At 46.4% G+C, this 16,920-nt stretch overlaps 1 protein-coding gene across 2 annotated transcripts in view; it reads right to left on the reverse strand.

Annotated features, from left to right (window-relative positions):
* LOC149348735 (putative RNA-binding protein Luc7-like 1) overlaps positions 1-16,873 on the reverse strand; it is a 30,682-nt gene extending 13,809 nt beyond the window's left edge. The window contains exons 1-4 of one of the 2 annotated variants that reach the window (XM_089588299.1): positions 16,689-16,873; positions 7,230-7,324; positions 3,876-3,974; positions 1,508-1,618 (exon numbers count right to left, since the gene is read on the reverse strand). In XM_089588299.1, coding sequence (XP_089444425.1) covers positions 1,508-1,618; positions 3,876-3,974; positions 7,230-7,324; positions 16,689-16,749 — 366 coding nt within the window. In that variant the 5' untranslated portion in view covers positions 16,750-16,873. Of the gene's footprint in view, positions 1-1,507; positions 1,619-3,875; positions 3,975-7,229; positions 7,325-8,689; positions 11,281-16,688 lie in introns of those variants that run through there. The other variant, XM_089588298.1, reaches the window with a different exon arrangement.
* Between the last annotated feature and the right edge of the window lie 47 nt (positions 16,874-16,920).

Consider the following 16,920-nt stretch of genomic DNA (forward strand, 5'->3'; position numbering starts at 1 on the left):
ATAATTAAACATGCTTATGCGGCCATCGCAAAATGCACCGTACGTGTGAGAAGTTCTTAAGCAAAGCTAAGTGATCGAAAAAGGCAACACTCACGCCATACCAGCCCACGTTTTAGCACAAAAGAAAAAAAGCGAAAGAACTCTCTTTATGTCCATAACAATTTATTTTTGCATAAAACCATCAAAGTCTTCATCTTTGGATGTGCTATCGAAAAGGCAACACGTCTGAAGCATTCTCTTCGCACTATGTACTTGCAAAGGGTGACTAAAAAAAAAAAATCGGCTTCTCTTGGCTTGTCTTGACAATGGCGAGAAGCGCGACTGTCGCCATCTTTTGGCATTTCACATTACCTTTGCTTGGGGCCTCCGAAACGGCCACGTGTTTAAGATCCCGGAAGTGGTCAACCCCGCCGTTTCATGATAAAGTTCACCTAAAAAAGTTGCGCACGGCGGTCTCCGTATTGAAGTATTAACCATGTTACAACCGCGTTATTGGTAGTAATGTTTTTTCGGTGAAAAAAGCTTGAACATGAACCTGAGTAATTTCTGAACTCGCAAAAAAAAAAACGGAAAATTCGCATATAACACGCACCCTTGTATAGGACGCCCCAGTAAGATTTTTGAAAAAAAACCGCGTCTTATACACCGGAAAATACGGTAACCCTTTCAGGCACCATTTTTTTGTTTTGACTGAAATCAATTATTTTTTCACATAAGTAGTATATTCAGGCCTCAAGAAAGGGAATTTGTTAGTTTTCGAACGTGAAAGACCAGCAGGTGAGTTTTTACAACGATGTGAAGAATTCCGTACAAAGTGTCAGATTTGTCAGAAATAATAACATCGGAATGTTCTCGTGTGTCAGGTGAACACCCTAGGTATCGTGGAATCGCTTTAGGTTTCGAAGGTTCACATTACGCTCAAAACTGAAGAAAAACAATGTTTTCACTCCCGGCAAAATCTGTCTGCACAAAAACGGCGGACAAAGTGTTACCTAGCTCGCTCTTATGTGAAATATTGTTTACTGCACTCACTATATGGTGAAAAAAAGCAACTTATTTGCAACAAGAAGGGTGCTCAATTTGACTGAAATAATGAAATCACTGTTAAGTGCTCCAGTCTCTCAGAATTAGCTGTAGGTCTGCCGCTTACACAATTGTGTACAAAGCACCTGAAAGGGATAAAAAAATACTTTGGGCTAGTTGGTGCACTATTAACAACTGAATATGCAGTGCTGAAAAAAAAAAACACTGCAACAAGAAGGATGTCCATGTCATTCTTGTTTTCTCTGCATTTTTTTTGCGCTGCCATGCGCAGTATGTCTGGAAGACTCTAGATACAATTCTGGCAGACCAGCTAAATGCAGCCCTGAATCCACCAGCAACATTCTTTGTATCATGAGTGAAACTGGCATATCTACGTTTCATTGCTGTAAGCGAAGCGTCCCGGTACCTTAGTACACTGCACCAGAGAGACATGCTTGATCAGCCAACCAATCGGTGGTCATACCTTGAGTGTCACTTCTGCGCTTAGTTCCTCCTGGGTCTCTGCCAGCCGCCTCTTGGCCTGCTCCGTTCGCCGATCACACTCGCTGATGAAATTCTGAAGGTGCTCCATAGCCTGTCCACGACACAACCCAAAATGAAAGGCTTTCTCAGAGCAACAGCAGCAAGGCCAACCAAGTACAAACACTTGCACAAGTCCACAGCCAACTTCCTGCTTTGCATTACACCACTGCTTTCAATAGCAGTCAATCCAAAAGAGCTTAAAAAAGTGAAGCAACAGATGTACACAACCTTTTCTACAAGAACTTTTCACATATAAATGCAATTTACCACCTTAAGTGTCCCAGATATCCAAAAATACCGCTTTATGTTTAAAGGTGCACTGAAGAGGAATCTGAACTTGTCTTTTTGCCGCGGGAACTCGATCTACACGTTCCTAGCGTTGTTAGAAACTGCGACTTATTGCCCTGTGTGGCCAATTTCCCTAATTAAACCGAATTAACGTCCGGCTCCCGACTTTTTTTTTTAAATTCTGCCTCGTACGGTGGGCGGAGTCGACCAACGCGTGGAGTGCCTTTCACCCAGTCCTGTGGCGGCTTGCCGCTCTGCCATTGGCGGAGTAATACGTAGTAATCTGTAGTAGCAAATAGTCTGCGCGTATTTTTTTTTCTGCGGGCTTATTTTGCGGATGTATTATCTGCGAATGAAACTATTTATTCATGGAAACCTAAAAAACAAAATAAAGCGAAAGCAAAGCCTCCACGGAGCTGGCTGAAAGGAACTTCACGCGTTGGTCGACTCCGCCCATCGTACGAGGCAGAATTAAAAAAAAGGGCGGGAGCCGGACGTTAATTCGATTTAATTAGGGAAATCGGCCATACAGGGCAATAAGTCGCAGTTTCTAAGAATGCTAAGAACGGGTAGATGGAGTTCCTGCGGCAAAAAGACAAGTTCAGAATCCTCTTCAGTGCACCTTTAAGCTCTACATAGGCCCACATATGTCTAGCTAAAACACACTAAGATGCAAGCCCTCAGCCGATGGCCAGTGTTAGATGCAAGATACAAATGTTGAGACAACAGCAAATCAAAAGGACTCACTGCAAGAAACATGATCCTTCCACATCAAAAGCCTTAATACTTTGTGCACTGCTGATCTGGTGCTAAACTTGAGTGGAAACCCATGGTTCACTTGACTACCATATTTACTCGCGTAATAGGCGCACTCGCATAATAGGCGCACCCCTAGTTAGGGCGCGAAAAATCAGATTTTTTTATTTCCGCGCATAATAGGCGCACCCCGAACTAGGCACTGTGGTCAATACTGTATTTACACGATTGCAAGCCGACGCCTCGCCACCCCCCGCTTCCCAATCTTTATTTTAACAAAGTTTTTGCTGAACTGACTACTAGTCCCTACTAGTGCTGCTGCCGTCGCAGTTTCTGCGGACCCACAGCACGTACAACGACATCGCGTAGAACAGCCGCACACAGTTTTCAGGGATGCTCACTTTAAACGTCTGTTTGGAAAGCTTCATCTCCAGCCGGAAACGTTCCCGACTTAGGCCCGCGAAAACCTCGGCGCTTGGAGTCGCGTACGAAAATTTAGGGACGCCGCAGTCGCAACTACCGCACTTCTCGTCCACGTCGTATTTTCCGACCTGCCGCACGCTTGCCGCGTTCGAGAGCAAACTCCCAGCCGTGTAGCTGTTAAGGTGCTTGCCTGTCGAGCTAAAAACATCAACGCTCCGCGGCAAAGCCATAAACCACGATAATTATCGCGCTACCGCAAATCCCGGCACTTGACACCAAAAAACAACAACAAAAAAAACGAGCTGGAGATGCTGATGGCGATATAGATAGCGAAAGCTCGCGGCGGAGGAAAACGATGATGATGATGAGCTTGGCCTTGGGCGGCGTCTGGAAGCTCCCGTGCGCGTGTGTGGCCTCCGCGAGCGCCCGTTGCGCGCAGCCGGAGCCGATCGCGGAGGCCTCGGCGCGTGCATTCCGAAAGTTTCGGTGCGGCCCTTACACGGACCTTTTTTTTTTTACATTTTCTTCGCGAAAACGGGGTGCGGCCCGTACATGAGTGCGTTTACGCGGTGTGTTCAATGTTGCGAGTCGAAAAATTTCCGTAAATTTTACCCCGCGTAATAGGCGCACCCCGAACTTTGAGCCGGATTTTCTGGAAAAAAAGTGCGCCTATTATGCGAGTAAATACGGTAGTCACACAATTCGAGGAAGAGCGAATCTTGCTGCTTCTCTCCAGATTGTCCGCTTCCTTTTACAAAGCAGCGCAGAAAATACACACGCCCCAAACGTTCACCCGTGATTTCAATACGTCAGCCTTTTTCCCAACTAACGCCACCACTCACGTCCACGTCATAGAAGTAGTCCTTCTTCTTGGAGGCGTTCTCATAGTCAGCCCTCAGGGCCAAGTCGTGGATCTTTGGACAGTCACCCAAATCCATCCTCTGAAAATGAACACACGCAAAGAACGAACGGCCTCTTAGCATAGCCACATGAAGCGATGTAGCCATGTGGTCATCAGCTCATGAGGCAAAGATACATAAAGGACCATCATATCACACAGCACTAGAATGCCACGGAAACTCAGAGCAACCCACAAACAGACGGCACTTCCTGGTGTCTGGAAAACAACTGCATCGATTTCGGATATACAGTCTAGCCCGGTTATAACGAAGTCGGTGGGAATCGGAAATCACTTCGCTATATCCGCTATTTCGTAATATGTGGACTGCGAAAAAAAAAATGCAAACATCGGCATACCGATTTATTGCCGCTGAAACAAGTCGTCCAGCGTCCCCTGAACACGGACTTCGCTGAGGCGAAGCGGTTACGAAATATAAAAAGAAGCGGAACAAGACAGGAAACCGTGATGGCATCAATGTGGGCAGAAAACAAGTGACATTGGCGTCACGCGCGATCTCAGTAGCGTTCGCCGTGCTCCCAACCTGGAACAGTGCGACACTGCGCTCAGTTGTCCATTCACCAGCTAGATCAAGTCGAATAACTCTGTCCTTATAAACAGCATACAACGATCCGCGACAACGATAAAAATGAGCCACGCTTCCAACATGCACAATGCTGCCGCGCTTTCTCCCTGCCTTGCGCACCGCGGCACTGACATAAAACAAAGCGCGCGCTGCCACACCTCCTGTAGACTGTAGTCCAGCCGTGGCGCCGACTGCCTGGGAGAAATAGAGAACCGCGATTGGCCAAGACGGCCGCTCTCTGTGACGTCATCGTAAAAATAAAATCGTCTCTGTTCTTTTTTACATTTTTCTCCTGCGCGGCGTGCTCTACCGCTCTACGCCGTGATGCCGTTCAAGGACGGCGCAACACGAGACCGGCGTGCCATGCGATGCAGTGAAGCAACCTTTTGCTCCGCAGGAGAGCAGACGACGCCACGAAAGGACGCCGTCAGCCGAATTTTGCTCGTATTTTCGCGGAAAAAATCGCCTCAAGGACGCAAAAATGTGTTGATTGGCAGATTATTTTTCGGTTGATATTATATCACTTCATTATATCCGCTGACACGCTCTTATTTACTTCGTTAAAACCGGACCCAAAATGTATTGAAAATGCAAAAATGGGAATGGGAAATTGAAATACCTTCGTTATAACCGCTATTTCGCTATAAGTGGCTTCGTTATAAACGGGCTAGACTGTATCGAACTCTTAGAGAATCATAAAATGTTCAACATCTTGATCATACTATATAAAAAATGGCAATAAATAGCTTACTTATAACCTAGAAGCAAGACAACGCTGCACTCACGCTTGTGACACGCTGCTTCATGTTCCCCACTATCATCTGTTTCGCAACTTATCTTTAATCAAGTGGAAGCTAAGAGTGTGATGTGACAGGTTCCACAAGTGTGTTGTTTTCATGTTCCCCAATAAGGTCCGACTCGCAGCTACCTGTAATGAAGTGCAAGCTACGAATGTGATGTGACAGCTTCCACAAGTGTGCTGTTTTAATAATTCCCACTATAATCCAACACATAACTACCTTTAATCAAGTGGAAGCTATGAGTGATGTGACAAGTTCCACAAGTGTGCCGTTTTCAAGTTCCCCACTATGGTCCGACTCGCAACTATCTTTAATCAAGTGGAAACTAAGACCGTGACTGATGTGACAGGTTCCACAAGTGTGCTGTTTTCATGTTCCCCATATGATCAGACTAGCAACTACCTTTAATGAAGTGCAAGCTATGAGTGTGATGCAAGAGGTTTCACAAGTGTGCTGTTTTCATGTTCCCCAATATGGTCCGACTCGCAACTATATTTAATCAACTGGAAACTAAGAGTGTGATAGACAGGTTCCACAAGTGTGCTCTCTTCATGTTCCCCACTTTCATCTGTCTCGCAACTTAATCCTCAATCAAGTGGAAACTAAGACCGTGATGTGACAGGTTCCACAAGTGTGCTGTTTTCATGTTCCCCAATATGATCAGACTAGCAACTACCTTTAATGAAGTGCAAGCTATGAGTGTGATGCAAGAGGTTTCACAAGTGTGCTGTTTTCATGTTCCCCAATATGGTCCGACTCGCAACTATCTTTAATCAACTGGAAACTAAGAGTGTGATAGACAGGTTCCACAAGTGTGCTCTTTTCATGTTCCCCACTTTCATCTGTCTCGCAACTTATCCTCAATCAAGTGGAAACTAAGACCGTGATGTGACAGGTTCCACAAGTGTGCTGTTTTCATGTTCCCCATATGATCAGACTAGCAACTACCTTTAATGAAGTGCAAGCTATGAGTGTGATGCAAGAGGTTTCACAAGTGTGCTGTTTTCATGTTCCCCAATATGGTCCGACTCGCAACTATCTTTAATCAACTGGAAACTAAGAGTGTGATAGACAGGTTCCACAAGTGTGCTCTTTTCATGTTCCCCACTTTCATCTGTCTCGCAACTTATCCTCAATCAAGTGGAAACTAAGACCGTGATGTGACAGGTTCCACAAGTGTGCTGTTTTCATGTTCCCCATATGATCAGACTAGCAACTACCTTTAATGAAGTGCAAGCTATGAGTGTGATGCAAGAGGTTTCACAAGTGTGCTGTTTTCACGTTCTCCAATATGGTCCGACTCGCAACTATCTTTAATCACGTGGAAACTAAGTGTGATGCGACAGGTTCCACAAGTGTGCTGTTTTCATGTGCTCCACTATGGTCAGACTCGCAACTACCATTAATGAAGTGCAAGCTACGAGTGTAATGCAACAGGTTTCACAAGTGTGTTGTTTTCATGTTCCCCACTATCACCTGTCTCGCAACTTATTCTTAATCAAGTGGAATCTAAGAGTGTGATGCAACAAGTTTCACAAGTGTGCTGTTTTCATGTTCCCCAATATGGTCAGACTCGCAACTATCTTTAATGAGGTAGAAGCTATGGGTGTGATGTGACACTATGGGCCACTTGTAAAACCGTCACGTCACACTCACTACTTCCGCTTCACTGCTCACAAGTTGTGAGGTAAGCACTGAAGCAGAAGCAACGAGAGCAACACGACACCTTCCACAAATGTTCTCAGCTCGCCTGCCCCCTTACTTTCGACTCCACTGCAGACAAGCTGTGATGCTGCAGTGTTGATTACAATTCAGAGTTCTTTTAATAATGTTGCTTGTGTAGTATGCCTTACAAAAAAGGCGTAATGGTGTTCAAAAAACAAAGCAAGTGCACTTGTTGTGCGAGACCTACTGTGGATGCGAGAATGTCGTGAGGGCAGCAGGCCAGGAGGAAGCTCTTGCACACCCGGGGGTCCGTAAAGTGCACCTTGTAGCGGTTGTTCTCTCCTACAACAGAGAGCAGGATCGCAGGCTGTGCAGTCGGGTCAACCACACACGAGCACAAGCACACTGAACAGCCTACCCATTACGCAACGTGCCCTCTTCTCCTGCGCACAACTGCAGTGGGACGGCCTACCTGCCCACGCATGACTACACTCACAAAGGACTCAAGCCAGAACAGCTACTGCAGTTCCACGGGAGGAAGAAGAAAAACCTGCCAGCAATGCAGAAACAAGAGTTGAATACTGCCTCTTCCTTTACCCATAGAAGATTCACACCATAACCTTCTTTCACAACAAACTGCAGGTCTAAGCAACAAACCAAGGTACTACCGACATGCACCTCTAATGATTGCAAAACGCAGCTTCTTCCGAAGCCAAGAAAAGCTCACAAAGATTGCTCGCACATAAGACATCTGTCCCATACCAAAGCATATGGCACCTTGTTGGCACTATTTCAACGATAGGTCTGGCTTCAGTAGAACTGCATGCAGACATGCACAGCAGAAGGAATGCCAAGCTATTTGAGGTCCATGCTTAGCAATAAGGTACATCTCGATAACCCTATGGAACACCAGCAATGAACCTATTTAAGCAACCAAAGACAAAAAAAGGCCCATTACACCCAGCGACAAATGCGTGAAAGACAGCTTTAACTGAATGAAGCATATTGAATGCTATTGCCTCGGAAGAGCAAGCTCTGCCATGGCTACACAAAAAAGCCGCTATAAACACTGGATGCAAGATGCAACAATGTTTTGTGGCCAAAAAGCCTGTACAGACATGGCGATTCAAATTCCTTATCGTGCCACAATGAATCATTACTGTGAATGTCAAAAGCAGAGAGAAAACTATGAAGGCAAGATTTGATTTGCACTGACATAAGGAAGCAAGATCCTAGCACCAGAGTGGACAGCACTCACAACAAACTTCTGCTGACAACCCACTAAAAGCCCAGTATGGACGCTGAGAACTGAAGCAAGCACCTTCTCGGGTGGAAATCCTACAGCCCTGCACATGCCACACCAGTAAAGCTACAACCACTGAAATGTATTGAAAGGCACTGTGTTCACACAGTAATCTTCATCCACGAAAGGACAAAAGATACGCTACTATTCAGTACACTGAACTGAAACGGCAAAGCTTAACCCAGTGGGAGCAAAGGGCGTTAATGAAACCAAGCATAACTGACGCCATGAGACAGCACTTCACGGTGTTCAGTCTCTGTTTCCACCCAAACCCAACATCCCAATCTCCCCTACAAAAAAAAAAGCAATTGTTCCATTGGTTGGGCACTCAAACTACAAAATGGCAATGGGCGTTACTTTTTCACTCATGACCAAGCATTGCGATGATGCTCATGTTGGCTCACCACTTGCCGCAAACGGACGAAGCAAAGCGCAGTAGTCCCTCCACGTCGGTGCCGTCGCCTCTCGCCACATTTTGTTAACAGGCAAACGAGGAAAGGCAGATTGATATTGACACGTGCGGTGATCATGCTCACGGCTCAGCGGGTGACAACACACTCCGCGATGGCAAAAGGAATGAGACAGCAAGAAGCACCCCGCCGGACAAAAAAAAACAACAAAAGAAAGGCAACAACAAACAGTAAGGGGAGAGAAGAAGAAAAAAAAAAGAAAACTGTGCTTGTCCGGTGGAGTGATTTGACGTACCCGGAGCTGCTCGCCGTCCTCTCACATTAAAAACGTACCCAAAACCGGGGGAGCTCCCCAAACACCGGCCACAGCGCTGCTTGAAACCCAATGCCACCACCTGCTCCTGTGCGTCCGCCGCCTCTTTTCCTTCCTTCCTTCCTCTCTCTCTCTTTCCTACACCCTTTCGCAGAGAAAAGTGTAGCACACACACACACACAGTAACAGGTGACACTATCCACTTGTGATGTTCAACAATAAACTTGGAAGGCATGCCTCCCCCGCCTCACGTACGGGAGAGGGGGTGTGCGGTACGGCAAGCGAGCAGAATAACAGAGGAGGAGTTGAGAGAGAAGGAATCTACGTACGAAAAGTGTGCAGCTCCCCGACGGCGACGACGACACGGTGGTTTTGAGAAAAAAAACAAAAACAAGACACTTACGGCTCGGAGGGGGGAGGGACGGCGCCATAGGCTCAAGTGTGTGGCACGGCTCACGAGTGAGGAGGAAGAGGAAGGAATTGCTGGCGGCCGCCGCTTCTTGCCGAAATGCAGAGAACATGCGGATAGACACCCCTCCCAAGCCCTCTAACCTGGCTCCCCAAGACTACTCTACCCTATGGCAGCGAGCAGAGACTGAGGCACTAATCCGTAAACCTTAAGACGGCACTGCTGTTTTTGCAGACTGAGGCACTAATCCGTAAACCTTAAGACGGCACTGCCATTTTTGCAAGTACCTACAATGGTATGTAATTAAACGGACACTAAAGGGAAACGTCTATGGAACATTCACGTATGCTGAACTAACATAATGCTTTGGGGATGATACCAGCATTCTTTTTCTGCCCAGAAAGGTGAATGCGGTGATGACAGAACATCAAAGGAACTTTCAGACTTCCTCCCTCCTTTTACAATCTGCTGAAATGGCAGCAGTGTTACACCATGTTTACGACATGTATGTCAGTGGCAAATAATATAAAATGAATTAATACAAAACCGCTATTCCCACCTATCCAATGGACCTTTGTTACAGCATTTATCAACAGGCAGCGCCATCACACTGCCTTGCCATGATACCCGGTTTATAAACCTTCATGCAATGGCGCTCTCACCATCCAGAAAGAGTGCAAGTGATACTTAAAGAAGGAAATTGCACTAAAAAAGACACGGACGAGAAAGGACATGGACGGGCGCCCGTCCATGTCCTTTTTAGTGCAATTTCCTTCTCTAAGTATGTACGACCGACTCGCCCAACAACGTGCTCTCTCGAGTGCAAGTGACCTTAAAAGTGCGGGCATGGCTTTCGTTTCTGAAGTTACGGTGCTGCGCGATGCCTTGATGGCAGTGAGCAACTTTTCATCCTTGTACCTCAACAGCACTCATTGCGCTGCATGCTTTCCTACTTGAATGGTCCCTCTCAAAATAGTATTGCACGTGACAGCAATGAAGCAGTCACGGACGGAGAATAAGTTTAGTTCTAAAGAACTTAGTGTTCCCCTTTAGTGTCCCTTCAAGGGGTGTTGTTGGTCAGATGATGAACAAAAAAAAACGCTGGATCTTAAGTTCAAGAAACACTGAAAAGCTAGGCCTTCAACAGGAGGCTGTGATGATTAGTTTGGGAGCTACCACAAATGTTTTCAAATGCAGGTTTAGGAATTCCACTGTAGGAACAACCAGTGGCTATCGGTGCACAAGCCAACAAACTATCATTTATGCTGTCACTTCCTCAGAAGTATGAAAAGCTTTCTTTATGTACACACTCAACACAACAGGTATCTGCCTTATGCATTGGTACGTACTCATAAAGCCAACGATGAAAAGTTATCCACAACAGTCAATTAACAATAAAGACAACAAGGCTGTTATTTTAGCAGGCTATTGCTGCATCAACCGTGTAGTAGGTCAAAGGTGCCATCCTCTACACCTCAAGCTTCACAGCCTCAATTAGCTAAGCACAAAAGGTGCTTTGTTGACAAAAAAAAATAATGTTCAAATCGTGCGGCTTCCAGTAAGTTTCAATGCTTATGAGTTAAGTAACAGCCTCACACATTTTGAACAAGGCCTGACAAGCCTCCTGTCCTCAAACATGTACACAAGGAAAGGAACTGTACTGACATTACTTCGGCAAAAACATCTGCGATCTAAGAAAACGGCACACAGGACACCGCCCATAACTCTAGCATCTCCAACAATCAGCAGTGTATCCACACTGGCAGGTGCAAGGTGCTTGGTTTAACTCAAGGGGAAAGCGCCCCCCCGAGCACAAGTACATAAAGACATAGGTATGTATGTATAGATATATCGGCAAGCCAAAGACTCACGCAAAGTACAGCACTGAACAACTACACTCTCCCGGTTCCAGGTCAAGAGACGGGCGTCTCTTTAGTGCTTCGCCTGGAAAAACACGGGAACAGACCTGTGTATAGCCCGGCAAAGCCCCGCACACGCACAGCCCCCAGCCCTTCCCCTCGCAACGCCTGCCTTTATTGCGCACGCTGTGCACTAGCTTCTCTCCTTTGCAATGTGTACATTGCATGCAGTGTTGCCCGATTCAGTCCCTGCGACAGACACCTCCTGTGGCACCTGATCACACGTGTTTCAATACCTGATCACCTTGTTCCAATACCTGATCACACTTGTTCCAATACCTGATCACACTTGTTCCAATACCTGATCACGCTTGCTCCAATACATGATCACGCTTGCTCCAATACCTGATCACGCTTGCTCCAATAGCTAAGCGAGCTGGTTTATTCACACGAGTATAGGCACCCAACTTTTGGGTGCGTGTCTTATTCTTTGTAATGATGAGCAAGGCATTATTACACATGGATTACCATGTGGTATTCTCCTATGGCCGCTAAATAATTTAAAATCCAATTTCTTTCTTGTGCTGTTTCGGTTTCACCGACTGAACGATGACTGTGACATCGAAATGGTGCTTATAGGTCAAGGAAGACATGAAACAACTGCAATGTGATCACTGCTTCGTTGTTTCAGTTCACTACAATGCTAAAAGCCAGCCTGCCTCAAAGCAAGGAATGACAACGAATGTAGAAGCAGAAATTATATTGAGCTTTTTTCATGCCTCGTATTACCTATAAACAAATTTTGATGTTACAGTAATTGTTCAGCTCCTGAAACCAGAACAGCATGACATAAAAATTCAATCATAAATTATGTAGCGGTCATAGGAAAATACCATTTGGTGATTCACACATACAAGTGTCTTCCGCATCACTGTAGAGAACAAAACATGCCACAAAAATCAGGTGTCTATACTCCTTTAAAAACTTTCATTTGTAAAAATTAGGTTCATCTTGGTTACTTCTACCACCCAGGTGTTTTTCAGAGCAAGAGAGCACGAGTTCAAGTGCACATCAGAGACCATTGTCGGGCACTAATGACGCATGCCCATCCATCCATGCCAACATGCTATTGTGATGCAGAACACAAGACCTGACCCAAAGAGATGCAAAAACATGAAACAGGCAAAAGAGGCGGGGCTAGGGTTGTCAGATCCACACATGGGGACCAAAGTGTATGGTGTCAACATTAATGCCAAACACGCACAACTTTAGACAGAAAAGGCTGTCAGGGTTGAATTCTTTCGAAGTCTGCATCACACTATAAAAATAACAAGGCGGGCGCAACGACACCAAAATCAACCTCTGAAGTTACTGATGCCATCTGATACAAGGAGCTGCTTCAAGACGCAAATCAGGCATGGCAACCATTTTGTTTCCAAAAGGGCATTGGTCTTCATTTCCCATTGACCTCCAGTCATATCCCAGTAGACTCCCTAATTTCACACCTCCTCCTGAACTACAGCCAACCCCTGCTATGTTTTCCTCTTCTTGGAATCCACTCTGCAACCCCAAAGTGCTTTCTGCATGGCATGGCCCAGTACTACTTTTGATATCTGCCAGGGTATCATTGAGTTTGTTCCCTATTTCACTCTGCCCTTTTCAAGCTTGTCATCCACATCCTTTCCTCTTCATGGCTTGCTATGCTGTCTTTAGTTTCTCATGAAAGTTGTACACTTGCCGCAATGTTGGAACACAAAACGATCAGCATTGGCCGGGCACAACTGTTATACTTTCTCTTTTGCGATACAGAAAGCTCCAGCTGACAATCTGACCGTGCCTGCACAACATCCTCCAACCCATTCTTCTTGTCCTTGTAACTGCTTTCCTCGTGACTGGAACCAGCATTCACTACCTAGCCCAAATGGATGCACACACTTACTTCCATCACTACACTTAAAGGGACAGTGAGGAGAGCTCTATCAATATTTTTTTTACAGTAAAATCCGATAGTTTGGCATTTCATGGCTTTGTTGCCACTTGGCCGGCAGCGAAAGATGCATTTATTTCTAAGAAATTTAGATTCGAAGTTGAAAAAGTTTTTCCCGCCGCTCTGATTCAAACTTGGGATTCTCCTATGACGACACAGGACTTAAGTGACGTGAAACATGACGTGCACATGACGTAACACAGACCCTGTGATTTCTGACAGCCAGCAGTGCGGCCTGGCAGTAGCCGAAAACAAAGCTACCGCCGGCCGCACGTTGAAGGCATCTATCTATCGGCTATTGCGGCCGTCGCATCGTTTATGTTTGCACCGGCATTTTGCCAGCGTTACGATGGATCTCGTTCTCGAAGTCGTCAACGAAGTTCTCGCAAATAGACACCTTTAGCATACCGTGTACCTTGTTACCGCTAGCGGAATACCGGGAGCCCGCCTACCACCGGAAAACAGGCGCTGATTTGTCCCAATGCTTCAGGAGCGCGTAGCTGCCGGGCACGTGGCGCCATCTGGCGACGTCAAGGAAATTTGCGCATGCATTGGCTGCGCCTCAGTGATGCATGGTTTCTCGGTTCCTGGTGTTGCTAGAACCATTCGTTCTAGCAACACTGTTTTGTTCTATGATCTCATCACGCTTGTACTTGCGAGTTTGGCCTGTGGCGGCGATACCTGTATTTTGGTTCTTGCTCTTTTCTACGTTACAAGAGCTTTGTTGTCAGTATGAGTGGCGTTTCTGTAATCAGGAGCTGGTATTCTGTCGATACAACCCAGCTTCAATTTCTCCTCAGTGTCCCTTTAAGCGTCGCTTATTCCTGACAAAGCCAACAACCAATCCCCGCGAGTGATGTAGTAGTACTTCTGGCACACAGGCATCTCAAAGGTCTCTGAGAACCGGCTTCTCCTGTTCAAAGGTGCACGGTGTCAAGCTACACGGCCTTTCCTATGAAAGGCCTCGCAGGTAAAGGCTCTGAACTCCAGGGGGAGGGGGAGGCAGCCTCCTAGAAGCAAATGAGGCTCTAGGCAGCTTGAAATGGCTCGGAACATCCTGTAAATGTTAAAAGGAAGTGTCTAGCTTAGATGGACCATGAAATGATTTCTATGGGCATATTCTAGTGCAACAGATCTGTAGAGGTCGTCTTTGTGGGTATTCGAGTCAAATATGAAAGCTCTGCATGCTCTATAATTTAGAAATATTTTTAAAAATCATTGCTCGCAGTAGCTCGCAACCAATTAGGGCAACACACCACACCGTGCGTCCCCTACTCCGATGACGTCAGTGGGACGAGCTTTAAGACTGGCTCTTCTGCCCTTTGATGTCATTGGGGTAGGGGACACATGAAGAGGTGTCGCCCTAATAATTTTAAAAATTATTTCTAAATTATTCGGTCCACGCAGCTTTCAGGTTTGACTAGAATACCCACAAAGACCACCTCTAAAGATCTGTTGCACCAGAGTATGCCCTAGAAATCATTTCATGGTCCCTTTAACTTTTTTTTTTTTAAATGTGTGTTAATATTTTTTGATCAGGTCTGGTGAGAGCAAAACTGCAGCAGCAACAGTGAGTGCCCATGGTGACCAGGATGGAAAACAAAATCTGCTGCTACTAACCATGGATACTGGTTGGTTGGTTGGCTTATGGGGTTTAACGTCCCAAAGGGACTAAGGCTATGAGAGACGCCGTAGTGAAGGGCTCCGGAAATTTCGACCACCTGGGGTTCTTTAACGTGCACTGACATCGCACAGTACACGGGCCTCTAGAATTTCTCCTTCAAAGGAATTCCAGCCGCCGCGGCCGGGATCGAACCCGCGTCTTTTGGGTCAGCAGCCGAGCACCATAACCACTGAGCCACCGCGGCGGCCATGCTAACCATGGATACTGTCAACAGTTTCTTCAATGCAGGAAGAAGCAGATTTCCAGGCTCCACGGATTAGTAAAAGACTGTGCTTCATACTGAAACTTCCAATTCCAACATATTACGCACAATGAACAACATTGAAATTTCAACTGCCCCACCTACAAGTTGCATTGCAAATCCCGTAGGTCAAATGAGACATCTTTAACAAAAAGGCCTTCGGAGAAATGTTACATGGGAGCGGCACAAGCCCCCTCAACAATAAATAACTGTCTTTGCTGCATGATCATGCTTATAATACCAGCAGATGCAAAGGTGTCTGTCGCAAGGCTGTACAATACAAGGGCATGGATGTGGGCCAGCTTAATTCATTATCCATGTCGTTTCTACAGCGCAAACAAAAATGGAACGACATGAAAGGCTTTGCACTACAAGAGCTGACTTCCAACCGACATTTATTCATTCGCCATCCGCTGGCATCGCATCATGAACAGATTGCGAGGACAGTTGGAAGTAACAGCTGTATAATGACTTCCGGGCATACGTGTTAACTGCACTTTCATCACCTCGATTAAAGCAAATTTGCAGTTTCTGTGGGCAAGGTTCAATACATGTAAGCTCTGTGCATGTTTTTACATAATTAGGTATGACGCGCCTTTATAAGGTTTACATTTTTTTTTCTTAATAAATTGGGGTTGGAAGCCCACGCTTGCAATGTGTCTGTTCTCCACGTCGTCCAGTTTGTGTCATCGCTGTAGGAACGCTGTAGCTACAATGCATGCAACCCAACGAGGTAACTGTTAGAAACGAAACAAACCGCGACGCACGCCCAGCCCACAGATCTTCTCCCAAGTCAGCCACAAACCCAGGCCCGAGCGGCAAATCCCTCAGCACACGGGGAAGTTAAAAGTCGATCAATCGTGACACCCCGTTTTTCCTTTCCCCCGTCTCTCCTTTAGAGCCCGCAAAGAAAATCGCAAGCGGCGCGACTCTCACGTCTGCGCAGTCAAGTGAACAGTCCAGAAAAAAAAAAAAGAAAAAGCAAGCCACGCAGCGAACAATGTGGATCGAAATCTTCCCTGACACGGAAAAAAGCGCTGGCCGCCTCCGCGGCTGTGCAAACACTCCCGAGAAGCACTGATACAGCTACATTGAAACCGCTACGGAGCAGTGGCTTCCTCGTCCAAAGCGAGGCGCTCTTCAAGAAAAAGCAAGCAGGCTAGAAATAAAATCGCGCCTTGGTGAACTAGGGCCTCGCAGATTTTTCAGGTCGACGCGGCCATTGCAAAACTCGGCTTTCTCGTTGCGTGAATTATTACTTCCGTTTTGTCGCAATTGAACGATGACCTGGTCTGTTCAGGCAATGAGCGTATGCGACATTTGTTTAGCAGCGTGTCGTCCAAAGTAGCAATCGTACCGTAGTCCACGTAAACGGCAAACCGAGGTATGCGCAATGAAAAGGTGTGCCACCGCGGCACACTCCGCTGTTCAGAGGCCTGACGTTAACCGCCGCCTCAAAAAACGGTTCGCACTTGGGGGGGGAAAAAATACGGCACTTACCATCACGGCCGGTACCCATTAGCTGGTCCAGCATTTGACGCATCTGTTCGTGAGCCGACATGGTGAGCTGCGAGACGAAGCTTTTTTTGTCTCTCTCAATACGCTAAAAAGCTTTCGCCAACGCAGCACACGCAACGCGGACGACACACCACCGCGACTCCCAGAGACTAATGGCTTGCTAATGGCGCCTTGCGGACGACCACTACACGGCGCTTGCAGCGCTTGCAGCGCT

Source organism: Amblyomma mixtum, chromosome 4, assembly GCF_055824585.1.
Source record: "Amblyomma mixtum isolate Tamu chromosome 4, ASM5582458v1, whole genome shotgun sequence".
Classification (NCBI taxonomy): Eukaryota; Metazoa; Arthropoda; class Arachnida; order Ixodida; family Ixodidae; genus Amblyomma; species Amblyomma mixtum.